General features: G+C 38.9%; 1 protein-coding gene across 2 annotated transcripts in view; it reads left to right on the plus strand.

The window, feature by feature from the left end:
* Positions 1-14,065, plus strand: part of LOC122881791 (mannosyl-oligosaccharide 1,2-alpha-mannosidase IA) — a 188,893-nt gene that overhangs the window by 92,130 nt on the left and 82,698 nt on the right. For both annotated transcript variants that reach the window (XM_044208409.1, XM_044208408.1), the window contains exon 3: positions 12,555-12,670. In XM_044208409.1, coding sequence (XP_044064344.1) covers positions 12,555-12,670 — 116 coding nt within the window. The remainder of the gene's footprint in view (positions 1-12,554; positions 12,671-14,065) is intronic.

Below are 14,065 nucleotides of genomic sequence, written 5' to 3' on the forward strand. Positions count from 1 at the left end.
TTTTTTAGCTTTGCCTCATTGCTGTCTCTCCTCTCAGCCTGAATATTTCACTAAGCTGAAGAGTCTCACAATAACTCCTCCTCTAGGTGCTAACACATCCACCCATCTTTTCATCCATTATCTTTGAAATTGTCCAGCATGACTCATCAGATATCTGGTCGTCTGGAAGTGACAATCCCCACTTGAAATTCCCCTTAGTCTGCCAGGTGTAAAGGAACATTTAGTTTTGGTCTCCATGCTCATTTATCATTCACCGGTAGCTTTTCTGATATTGCCTTTTGTGTACCATGACAACAGACAGATGTGTTTGCATTTTAGAATAGTCTCTTTCTGGATTTCTACAGCTCTGAGTTGCTGTTGTCTCGCTCCTTCACACATTAACAACCCACAGGGCAGAAATCTTTTTGTTCCTGCTGTGAACATCGTACCTTGAAGCGTTAGAACTGGCTCTAGGAGTGTAGCAAAGACTTAACAGTAGTGCAGGTTGACCTCTGCAGCAGCCTGTAGTGTCTCTCAAGCTCATGCACATATGCACACAAACTTTCTTTCTCTGTATCATCCTGCTCTCAATCTGTCTGCAGAAAATACTTTTCTCCTGTCTCATCGCTAGGTATCCACAACAAATCAGTGCAAGGTGGGGCTCAGGTTCTCTGTGGTGACTCTTGACTGAGAGTGGTGAGTGAAGGGAAGGAGGAAGGTGGTGGCAGAATGAATAAGTAAAATTGCATGAAATGAATTCCTTCTGTTGGTGTATCCTGCTGCGAGGGTTGGAAGAACTTTCACACTGAGCTTGACAGTCTGGGCCACACTTCAGAGGTGGTGGTGGGGGGGTTGTGAATGGTGCTAACAGCCTCTGGCATCCTGGAAACAGAAGAGGGAGACACTGAAATAAACAGAGGAACGGGTGAAGCAGTGAAATAGAAATGGATTTTGAGTAATGTGGACAAGTGTTTCAACTTGCCTAACTCACATTCCTCTAGGAAATATTGTTAGAAAGTTTGCATTCCCACTGTAATTGAGTGTGAAATTGGCAGGTGAGCAAGCAGCAGTACCTTTCAGTGTACAGACAAGTGGTCTCTAAATGGGCTTTCTACAGGTTGATTAGAAAAGTGGAAAGGTCTTTTCCTTAATTAAAATCTTCTTTCTTAATAATCCCACAGTTTCATTTAACTAAAAATGCCAGAAGCTACAATTATTTCTTTACTGCCTGTTAGAAACCTAATAGTTGTAATGTCCTCCAGACCAGTCATTAAAAGACATGAACTTGATGTACAAAAGAATGTAGTGTACATAGCTTCCTAACTCCTAACTCTACCTTTGAAAGCCTGCAGGGCTGCACAAATGATGCAAAGCAGCTGCTCTTTTAAGATGCCTGGTTTAATTTCTCCAGCTGACGCGTGATCTTTGTCAACAGGTTATTACAGCTCTCCTAATTTGGTTGGGCTGCACATTTTCCTGTGCCTAACTAGTGAGCTAGAAAACTCCATTCAGATGGGATCAAGTCTGGTGGACAGGATGGGAAGCACTGCCTGCTTCTATCTGTAGAAGAAATCAGAGATTAAGCTTGCAAAATGGATTTCTATCGAGGTTACACCTGAAATGTCAGACTGAAAAATGTATGCATTCTTCACCCAGCTGACCTCTCCTGCAAAAGGTTTTATTAATTACTGGGAATATTCTAGACTGTTCTTCTATGTTTACTTTCTGGATTTGAGTTGGATGACCTTATGACAGGCTGAATTGTTTCTGCAGCACCATGGCTGAGTGTCTTTATCAACTGCCTAATCAGAGCCTCTAGCTTTAGCTGTCATCTCCAATCAGGTTTTGTGGGTTGACAGAGCATTAGATGTATGATCCCCCTCTCTCCTACTGTGCTGCGTGTCTGTTGATCAATCCAAGAGAGGCATTTGGGAGAAGGAGGAGGCGAGGGGTTCGATAACACTGTGTGCGGTGTGTAATCTCATCTGAGAGGCTGTCATATCAGACAGGGCTGCTGCACTGACATGCCATGCTCTCCCAGAGTGGCAAATTAGATTGCTGCAATTAGATTGACGTTTGTACGGCTCAAAGTCTGGAGCCTCACTAATCATGTATGGACAGTGTGCACTTTGTATCTGTTTGTGATTAGATTAATATGTGCAAAGGTGTGTTGATTGGCTCTTTAGTCTTTGACACTTTAATAGTTTATTGATAACCCTTGTAAAAGCCAGTCATCTCACATTTAAACCTATTTCCATACTGTAAAATTAACATTCTGTGTATATGTGTGTGTGGTGGCCTGTTCCTTTAAACTTCTTTTAAACTCAGCAATGTTAAGTGGGTTTTGTCTCTTAACTCACACGTATTTTGAAAATGTATTTTGCAACTAATACAAAAATTAACACCAAATGACCAATACTGGAATACAGAATGCTTTATTTGCTTATTTAATTTTTTTATATAAATTTGGAGGCTTGCCTGAAAATATAGAGGGGAAAAAAAGAAATTAAAATTAGATCATAAATCTGGAGTGCGGAACTTTTATCTCCCCCTTCTGGCAGTGAGAGTAATTACACAAACATTGTCGACGCGTGTTTAAGATGTATACCTACAGTGAGCTTGCCCCAGGCTCCTGTTCAGAAATAGTTTTTAAAAATACAGAGAAATTTCCACAGTTCCAAGACAATAATCCATTATTTAGGTAGAGTAAATGTAATAGCTACATAGCCTGTTCCAATATTTTACCAACCTGTCCAAGAGCAGAAACGTGACATCTGTGTCTGCACTCAGTCCCTTTTCTCAGCGCTCTCCAACAAGGAAAAGCTAAAGCTACATCAATGGTTATCCGTGTTTGTCCTCACCGTCGATCGCTTTCTTTTTTTGACAGTAATCCTTCCTCTGATTTTCTTTTTATCTGGAGTATCAGAAACTTTTCTTGGACGCTTCTTAGGTTTTTCCGCCATATGCTCTGCCGTACTCCTAGTTGCTGTTGCCTGGCAAGGGCTACAATGTAACGGACGTTCATTTAGATGTAAAAGTCGTGCACTCTAGTTTTAAAGCTCACTACATCAAAATAAATTACAGTATCTCAGAAGTCAGTGAGAGATTGATACCATCTCCCTTTGACAAGTATTCATTAGCTTCCTGGTGCAACATGCAGAGACTAAACACTAAAATAAGGATTCCTGCTGTCTATGATTCTAGCTAAAGCCTCTGGCTCAGTCGCCTCCTCCTCTGCAGGCCTCATAATGGAACAAATTTATTTTGACTCCAGCTCTAATGTGCGTTGATCTATCAATTCTCTGTCCCTTCCTCTGTCTTGCCAAGCAAGTGCTATCGCACTGGAAGGCACAAAGCACCATTAGATGCAAGTCTTTTTGCGGGGCAGTTTGACTGTGTGATTACCATAATGGTGAAAAATGACAGGGGGGATAGAGAGGGGGTCTGTGGGGTGAGATGGGGTGCAATCAGGACTGGTTGCCTCTAATTTTGTCCATGCAGTCCTTTACTGAGCGGGTAGGGAGTGTAGTTGTGGGATTTATATGCACAGTACTGGTAGCCATGGCAGCACGGCAGCCATACAGATGTATCCATAGAACATGGACAAAATGTTCTTTTTCAAACGGAAGTCAGCAGGAAAATAGCTAATATTCAATGCTGGTCTTAACTTAGGCATCAGGCACTGCAGAAAAATTGATTAAAATCCAAAATAAAACAGAAAGGTATACTTCATATTACATGATTGAAAGCTCCAGAAAAGGTACTAAATGTATGTTGTGGTGAGATTGTTGTCTCAACTTTTGTTTTCAAAGTCAAGAATGAACTTTGGACCTCAGCTTTTAAGAAAACATGGATGAGAAACCCTGAAGTGCTCAGAAAAAAATGAAAATAAGGACATTTACTTAAACTCAGCAATGTTAACTGGGCTTTGCCTCTTAATTCACACGTAAAACAGTCTAAATCACAATGCCGCAGTCACGGTTGCTGTTGCCTTCATATTGGCTAATTTATTAATTCAGTAATATAATTCAGTGACAACAGGGCAAACTCCATCTGCAGATGAAGATCATGTGCTATGAATGAAAGCTCAGCTTTTTAAGAGATTGTTGAGATTGTTTTAACTAGAGCAGAATAGATTAAAATTTACAGTCAGGGAAGACAAGAATGGTAAATGGATTCTTGGAGGCTATGAATAACTATTTTTCTGTAATTCTGGATTTGCATTCGAGTTAAGTTCATAATAATTTATGTATTTTTCATATATAATTCCTCACTTACACAACTACATACAGTATGAGTTTTTAGCAGGTTACAAGTCAGTGGTCCAGCAGCCGGTATCTGGTATGTTTTTTGTTTCCTGAGCTGTCCCACCTCCCTTCTTCATCTTCCACTGCTGCTGTCTGGACAGGGGTGCTACATCAATGTCTCACACACAACACAGCTATGCATATTCCTTGAAGCAGGGTCAGCTTTCCTTAGCCTTGTGATGTAAACAATGCATCTCAGTAAACATACCTCTCCAAACAGCTCTGTCTCTGTGGCTGTCACCTGCTCTTCCAGGCTCTCTTTAGATATGCCTCTAATTCTGCAGTATTACTGAGACTAGATCTTCTCAAAGGTTGATTGGAAAATGTGAAATACATTGCAGGCATAATTTGTCCTGTGTAAAGAGAACAAATTGTGCAGTCTTGAGTGAAAGCGAGGGTTCAATTGAACACGTCTAATGAGCCCCATGTATGCACCCTTGTTTTGTGAAGTAACTGGTAGAACAGTCTTGATAATCAGTGGGATTAGTTTCCCCCACTTACATCTTGTAGCTAGGATAGGATAGGATCTGAAAGTAAGAAACTTATATTTGCAGCTGCAGAAGAAGGTCAAGTGCAAGTTCTCTCTGATAGTGGCACTGTCAGTTTCTTCTGGCTTATCTTGACAGTTGACAAGCAGTTTGGGCCCTGCAGTCAGGAATACTTTTGGGTTTGTTGGAATGCCTACAAACACAAGTAGCTGAAAATGCATTTAGACAAATTTGGGTTGAAGCCGAAGTAAACAAGCCACCACTACTTCTGTGGCATCTCACTTGTAAACCTGCGCAATAAGATTGTATGTAATGTATATAAATGATTTTACTTGTAGTCATCGAAGTGTCATTAAAATAAAGGTTATAATTTCAAAAACTTCAACTTTTCAACCAAATTCATCCCAATTTTCAAAGACAGCCAGACGTCTTTTCACCTGCAAATCACCAAACTATCTGGGCTGCATTGTTATCACGTGCAGCAACAATAAACTTCAACTTTGCCAACCAAAATCTACAAGCCCTGCTCCATAAAATCAAAATCACTAATCACTAATATATCTCCATTAAATCCTTCGCATTCTTAGCAGCATGACAACAACGGACCACGAAAGACTGGAAAGTCTTGCCTGCAGTGTGTCGCTAATGTCTTGCTAGCTGGGCTGAGTACACTGTATAACCAAACTTCCACTTCTACAATTTCATGTGTTTCAGATTTTCATTAAATCATGTTCATTTGATTACAGTGCAAGAAATCATGGTTTGGTGGTTTGTTGCTATATCATCATAAACTAGCAAGTAATGCTGTCTAGGGGTAAACAGCACTTTCACAGACTGCGTTGTACTGTGGAGATTAGACAAAAACATTATTGTTATTTTTTCCCCAAAGTCTATGTCATCAAAACCAAATTCACATTACTGTTTTGAGACTGAATAACTTCCACATTCACATAGGCTACCTTCATCTGTCAGAGGGGCTGATTTTCCTACAAGTCCTCCAAATTAAACAACCTTTATAACTGCCCTCCCGGACGACACGTAGAAGCGTTTTCTGATCTGGTGAAATCACTTTTGAAAAGAAATCTGTTTTATGATGTTAAGGTTGTGTTTAGGCACAAACACGACTTGGTTAGGAAAAGATCGTGGTTTGGGTTAAAAGTACTACTTTTTTAAGTTTTGATGACAACATGGTTACAATAATAACCACTTGGTTAACATTAGGGAACGACCGTTGTCATGGTTACAAGAAACCATCGTTTTAATATGCATTAGTTAAAACACATCCAGTTGATCCTCCCGCCTCTCCTATTATTGATATTGGTTGATTTATCTGACATCTGCTCCTCAAAGAGACTAAAGCACAGCATTGACATTTAAGCCATTTCAGAAAAGTCTATCTTGATTGATTGACATGACATTTCTCACTCTTAGTTTCTCCCTACCTTTTTCATGTTCTGCTTGCTAACTCTACTTAATCCCACTCCCTCTAAACTCACTCCCCACCCTTCACCCTGTTGCTCCGTTGGCACTCTCCATCAAAAGTCCACTCACCTACAGAGTCATCTGCTTAGTGCACTTTATCCGCGGTGCTAACCATGTGCCTCGAATAGCAAACAGCTAGATATCGTTACCATCACACAGACACGCTGGCTCCCTAACCCTGTCTCTCTGGTGCCAGGTAGCATTAGCGCTAACAAGATGCTCATTGCCCTGGCGATTGATAATTGGATACTGGCAACCACTGGTAACAGGACAGTGTAATTATTGTGAATACCAGCATCTGCATCAATCAGATTCACTTTAATGACATTAACAGGATGACATATTGACCACATCTTTAATATTTTATTCCTTTGGCTGTTTGTGCCATGAGTCACAAGCTAAAATGAGAAATGTACTATAACTCTGATTTAACTCCTGTTTTCCCATGGGTGTATTAAAACACTCCATCTCTGAAATTTATTTAATTTTATCTGGTTAAGTATATTGCACTTTTAATATATTTAGTAAATGGAATTTACAATGAACGTCGGGTGGTATTTCAGGAATATCAGCATATATTTTGCATGCACATCGTACATTATATGCCAGTTAAATGAAATTGGAGCAGGATTGTTGCCTGTGAACTATCCCCTGAGGGTTTAAATAAAGGAGTGGTTTATCCTGATACATATATATCAATAGTGTGTGTGTGTGTGTGTACAGTACAGTCCTGAATCCTGAGTCCTGACCTGAATCCTATTGAGATGCTGTGGCATGACCTTAAAAAGGCAGTTCATGTTCGAAAACCCTACAATGTGGCTGAGTTATAACAATTCTATCAAAATTCCTCCACAGCGCTGTAAAAGACTCATTGCAAGTTATCGCAAATGCTTGATTGCAGTTGTTGCTGCTAAAGGTGGCAATAATTTTTTCACATGGGGCCATGTAGGTTTGGATTTTGTTTTACCTTAATAATAACAACCTTCATTTAAAAACTGCATTTTGTGTTTACTTGTGTTATCTTGTTTTATCTCGTGTTATCTTTGACTAATATTTAAATTTGTTTGATCTGAAACATTTAAGTGTGACAAACATGCAAAAAAAAAAGAAATCAGGAAGGGGGCAAACACTTTTGCACACCACTGTATGTGTGTACATTTAAAGAAAAAGAGTTAGAGAGAGTTAGAGAGAGCGAGGCCAGTAATATCACAACACACAAACGGGTTGCAGCGAGTGATTGATCATGTGGACTCTGGCCGTCTGATATAACCCCCCTGACCGACACTGGCTGGCCTGTGACAGCCATGATAAATGAACATCCACCAGCCAATGTCTCACTAATAGCTTTCCTTGTACTCTGCATGCCTACACACACACACACACACACACACACACACACATCACTCATTCTTGTGCACACTTCTAACTTGCACATTTGTACTTCTAATACTGATGCTCAAAGGACATGTGTATTCATGCACTCTTATTGACATCAAATTAATGTAACAAGCTTAGGTTAAACAGGGGTTACGTAATATTTGGTAATTACTGTTTGTCCTTTCTGCCTTTCTCTGAACTCCAGTCCTCTATAATATCAGAATCACAGTTCTTTAGTTTATTAGACCATGTCTAAGAATGTTTATTATTTTTAAATATAAAACATTCAACCTAGTGCCAAAACTATTAGTTGATTAATCAATTAGTCAATCTACAGAAAATTTTACAACAATTTTACAATTGATAATCATTTAAGTCGCATGTGTTCTAGCCTGTTAAATGTGAACATTTCCCGCTATTATCTGTTTATCTGATTTATATAAATTGAAAACTGAATATTTTTGGACTGTTGGTCAGTCAAAAGAAGCAATGTAAGTACATCAGCTTGGTCTCTGGGCACTTGGTGCTGGGCGTGATGGGCACTTTTTGTTTTGTTGTAACATTTTATAGACTAAACAATTAATTGATTAATCAGAAAAAAAAAATCCGTAATGACTACTACTATATAATAATACTACTGCATAATATTGTCAAATTACCTCATGTTCTCTGTTTTGTACCACAGATGTTGTCTGTGGCATTGCTGTATGAACCTGTTTTGGGGTCATGGGGCAAAAATTAGCTGTTGGGCCACCCCAAATACTACCCTTAGTGCAATGTGTACTGTATGTACTCTGTAGCCTCCAATTTCTCATAAAGTAAATACAACTTTATTAGGAATATGCATCATGTAAGCACAATATAAACTAAAATAATAAAGCTCTTAAAGCTCTTAGATTTATACACAGTGTCCCTCTACAAGACATGGCCACAAAATTAGCTAATAATGCAGGACCCACCTTTGTTGTTATTGTACTTCAGTGGTGCGAATTCCCTAACAAATGTGCAATTAATCAAATTATCAGAACCACTTGATGTGCAGTGAACATGGGATGGTTTGTCATTATTTATGTCCTGATGCCCCATGAACTGTACAATATATGAGGCTGATACTTTTACTTTTTATTTCCTGTATCTTATCATAGGTGCAATAAAACGTGGGTCTACCCATTCATTCTTATTGGTTAAGTCATTATCTGATGCATCCTCAGTCTGTAAATAAGCATTGTGTTTGTTTATTTTTGAGCCTTACTAGGCATTAAATATTACGCTAAATGCATTATGGAGGACATTAGAATGCAAATTGAGAAAGACCCTAAAGCTTGTCAGTGTGTGCATGTTTATCTTTATATGTACACAATAGAACACACCTATTGCCCCTGTCTTCAGAGGATCTCTCATGGCTCCTTCCATTTGTTGCAAAGGGCTATAGAAATGAATCGGGTACACCATGATGGATTGATCTGCTCCGTCTATCCTCAGAGTCAATCAGTCATCTTAGCTTTGGTGCTGTTTTCAATAGGAATTTTCCACACTTGGTTGCTTTGCCTGCAGCCACAGAGAGCTACCTCTGGGGTTGGATAACCAGAGTGCATTAGATATCTGACTACACCTCTCCTCTCAGTTGTCACCATCACTGTTTGTCATCAAATAGCGATAAGGCTGCTCAGTAAGCAAACTAAAAAAGACTCTTTTCCCACATTAATAGAGTCAAAGTTTGAGTTACATCTGAAAATAAGCTGGATTTCCTTCTTCTGTAACATTAGCAGAAGCAGGAAGTCTTTCTGATATGATACACCAACATACTTCTGACAATGCGTACAGTACGTACTAGGACATGGCAAACAACCTTGGCAGATGGTCTTCTAGAGTTATGTAGACTACATGTGTCTTGCTTCAGGCTAGCACTGCCCTCTCGCTGACAGTATGAGATGAACTGCCAGCAGGCAAACTACGGCAGATGAGCTTTCAATGGGTGGGGATGTGTGGTAAATTTGAAATGAATCGGAAGCTATGGTACGGCAGCCTTGTCAGGACTGCAAGCTTGTTATGGGGGTACTGTAACAAAATGAGAAAAAGCTAATTAGAAGAAATTACTTTCTAGTAATGTGGCTTTACAAGTGATTTCCAAGGCGTAGAAAGCTTCAAACAGTGTTTCTCTGCCTCTGATACTATTAATAGTACTGGATTTATGGCCAAAGCATATGGCTCCCATCATTGATCCCTGTTCCATGTGCTCTTTGGTATCACAGCTGATCCATAAAGCTATGGAGATGAGGCAAAATGTGGTGATGGAGGAGGCTCTCATGGTAGTAATGTAAGGGCAGCTACAAGTACTACACAGTATACAATATGGTTTGTTAAGTGGATACTGATTAAGGATGAAAAGAGTGGATTTAATGGAAAATGACAAACAAATCCATTGACAGTTAAGGAGTTTGATGTTTGTTCAGAGTTGTTTAGATCATAGTAGACAAGCTGCACTTCAGCTGTGCACTACAGTGCAGTGTGATCACAAAGGCAACATTTTAGCACTAAACAATTAGTAAATGAATTGATTAGTTAACAGACAGAAAAGTATACATCAACAGTTCATTATTTTCCAATCTGTTAATTGGTTTCATGGCATGAAAACAGCAGCAAGACACAAGTTACATCAAATTTAGCTGCCAATCTAATTAAAGACTGAATAATTGATTGATTGTTTAAGGCATTCATCAAGCAAAAATGCCAGATCCTTTAAAAGTAAGGATTTGCTGTTTTTGTTTTTAGTTTTATACAGTTTTAAGTAAATATCTTTGGGATTTAGACTGAAGGTTGACAAAACAAGTAAGGTGAAGATGTCCCATTGGACTTTGGGAACTTGAGGCATTTTTCACTATTATATGACATTTTATACACTAAACTGATTAGAATTAAGTGATAAAACAAACAAATAATAATTGTTAGTTGCAGCCCCATTCATTGTACATCATTTTGTGCAACAAAAAAGCAGGCTCCTGCAAGAGAGTTTCATTTTCCAGATTTATGTTTTGTCGCTCAAAGGTATGGTTACTATTTGCATATTTGGTGAGCTTTAACAATAACTCCTGATAAAAACTGAAGACTTTGATGTGCCAGGTTGCTGTGTGGTTACATCAGATCAATCCAGCTTTCTACTCTAAGCTACGTAGTTCTCAGGGATGAACATAAAGATTTTTCATCATTTCTCTCATTTTAACCAGGTCACTTTTCACGCTATTGCATTTTTTTCCTAGTAATCTACAATGTGAGCCCCCAAGCAGTTTGATTCACAGTCTATTTAGTCACAGTGTTCTTGTTATTAAACATCCAAACGACAATTTGCCCATCAACTCTTTTACAGTAGTTCATCAAGGAAAATGTTTTTTCTTATGTGCAGAGCTGTCTCTGTGAGGTTCAGCTGCATTTGCATAATAGTTGGTCATATGAGAATGAAAATAGGCCATGCAATTTCTCATAAGGCCACCAAGATGGAATAAACACCCCTCAGCATTTCTCATTTAGTTTGCGAAAAGAAATGAATAGCTTCAAATGAGATTCATAAAGACACTCATACACAGAGTAATTGTACACACACAGATTTTACACATGGAGTTAATGAAGGGAATACATACACCGAGTGTAATCCAGGAGCAGCTACTAAATGTTTGCTATAATCGAATGTATCAGTTCTTTTTTCCCCTCTGGTGGTTGATTCCTAAATGACTTTGCTTTCATGCTACAGTACAGTGACTGATGCTGTGTAGCTGATGCTTTTAATCTCGTAGCGAAGATGCTTTTCATCTGGAACACACAAAGCTGTTTTAGTATTAACATTCACCATTACTGCAGCAATTACAGAAGCTCAGCATGTGAGGGATGTTTTATCACAGGTGCTGTCAAGTTACTGTTGCTAATCAGATTATTAAAGGTTTGGGGTTCAATCTGAGTACTAATCTACTTTCCAAGTACTCGATTTATATAACAGTGAATTGTCAGTTATTAACTGTACTCATTACTTCCTTTCCTTTGATAAATCTAAGTAAAAAATCTTCTCAATTTGACATATTTGATGCAAATGTGGTTTTAGCATTATGTACATTTTCAGAGGCAACACCATCTGGGTGGGTAAAGTTAGCACTTTATCAGTTTGCAACTTTCACAAACAGCTTTAAGTCATGTTAAGACCAAGCAGACATTAGAACGTGGAGAGAGAAAAGCTCTCATGCCAGTGGAAAAAAGTTTCCCAGATCCCTTTTCAATCATTTGTTGCCTGTTGCAGTTTGCTGCAGTGCGATTTATAAGTAGTTTATAAACTCTTAATAAATGATTTATAACACACTATAATTATGCCATTTAAAGTGTTACTTAATGAATCAGTCAACAACTAGAACACGTCCAGATTTAGGCACACGTGGTCCTCAGACATGTTAAATAAATTAACATAATGTATTCAGACGTGATTTTTCAGACATTTCACATGTGACTCTAAAGTCATCATGTGTGAGAACATCAATTTCACATTTGATATTACATGTGAACACACATTCACATGTGATGAAATCATATATAGGCACATTTCAGGACATTTCATGCATAAAAACATGAATTTCACCTGTGATTTTTTTTTTTCTCCCTAAATGCTTTATATGCAGTATAACATATCTGTAATCATTTTTCAGGCATGTTTCATATGAGTAATAAATGTCGATAGATTGATTAACACTTAAAATGTCTTTATATTTGCTTACAATTATATTATAGTGTGTTATAAACCATCTGTTAGGTGTTCATAAACAGCTTATAATGCTTAATATGGGGGGTTAAAATAAAGTGTTACCCATGAAGTTTAAAACATTTCTCCTAAACGACTTGTCTCTGTTTGAACAGACACTAACTCAATTCTCTGTGTATTTTGCAGGTGGCCTGAGAGGAGCCTCCATCATCGACTCACTGGACACACTATATATTATGGGACTGATGGAAGAATATAACGATGCCAAGGAGTGGGTGCAGACCAGCCTGGACTTAAACTCAGTAAGAAACTCATTCTTCTCGTCTAGTTGGACAATTTTTATTTTTATCATTTACTTTTTATGCTGTACTTTAAAGTCTCAGTTCAACTCATGGCCAACCACTACATTAACATAATGATGTTTTCAGCTGTGGCCTTGCATGCTGGATTGATTTTTAAGCAGTGCTATTGTGCTTCAACACCAACATTGTGTCCACCGAGTTTGACAGTTTTCCAAAGCTTGGGACATTCCAGCAGGAATCAAAAGCTTCCTGTGTGGCCACTGGCCACACTGTGTTACCGACTGATGGGATTCTCTGCCTCTCTGAAAGGTCTCTGTGCGGCAGAAAATGTGATAAATAAAAGAAAGAGAGAAGGGGAGGGGTCAAAGGTATGTTTTTAGATAGATAAAATTCAGGGAGAGAGGAAGCAAAAAAGAGGCCATGGCCCTTTCATTGAGCGAGTCTGTAATGTTGGGGTCGGGAACAACTGAGGATTACCAGTTCTGATATCATGTAGGGATTGAGTGGAAGCTGAAGAGAATGCCAACCAGGACAGGTTTTTGTGTGGTTTGCTGCAAACAGTCAAATATGGGCCACTTTGTCAGTGGTTTTGTTGAGAGAGGTTATTTCTGGGCCACCTCACAGTCAAGTTTTCCACCAGTTGTAATAAAATGTGGTTTACTGTACGTAATGGAGTGTAATTACACAAAGCTTACAAACTCGACTATGTCATTATGACTGTCAGTGTCGTACTGTAGACACTAGGCAATAATTACACCAATTCACTACCTGTCATGACAGGGTGTCAGATGTCTCAACTTTGAAACGATTTGTTTGCTGACAAAATTTGCCTCAATTAGCATTTAAAAACACTTGTTTATTTCAGGTTTCCTGCTAAGAAAACAAAGGCTGACTGTATTTGACAATGTGGCATAGTGCGCTTGATGCTATGTTATCAAGCCAATAATTCACACGTATTTTTTCCACTGGAGAGAAGCTCAAATATTTATAATTGGGGCTAAAATACACTAACAGTGTGTGTGTTTTCTTAACATCTTGATCACTGCCAGTTTGGAGGCCATAAAGAATCCACAGTGAGCGTTAATTTCACCACACATCAAAGGAAACCTTCAGTTTTCAGTTAACATGTTTCTCACTCATGGCACAAACACACACTCACTTCCACAGATACATATGCATAGTGAAAGGCAGACATGGAGAGAGGGACGACACTCACACTTATACGCACACAGCTTTTCTGTCTCCCTGTGGCCGGTCTATTCCGGTGAATGCAGACAACTGTTAACTTTGAGAGGAGCTGTAGCTACTGGCTGTGGCAGCCCTCACAGAGTGAGTGGAGACTGCCAGTAATGGCAGCCACTGACAAACAGCCACACTCTCACCAATCATAAAGAC

The sequence above is a fragment of the Siniperca chuatsi genome, linkage group LG9 (genome assembly GCF_020085105.1).
Source record: "Siniperca chuatsi isolate FFG_IHB_CAS linkage group LG9, ASM2008510v1, whole genome shotgun sequence".
NCBI classification, from domain to species: Eukaryota; Metazoa; Chordata; class Actinopteri; order Centrarchiformes; family Sinipercidae; genus Siniperca; species Siniperca chuatsi.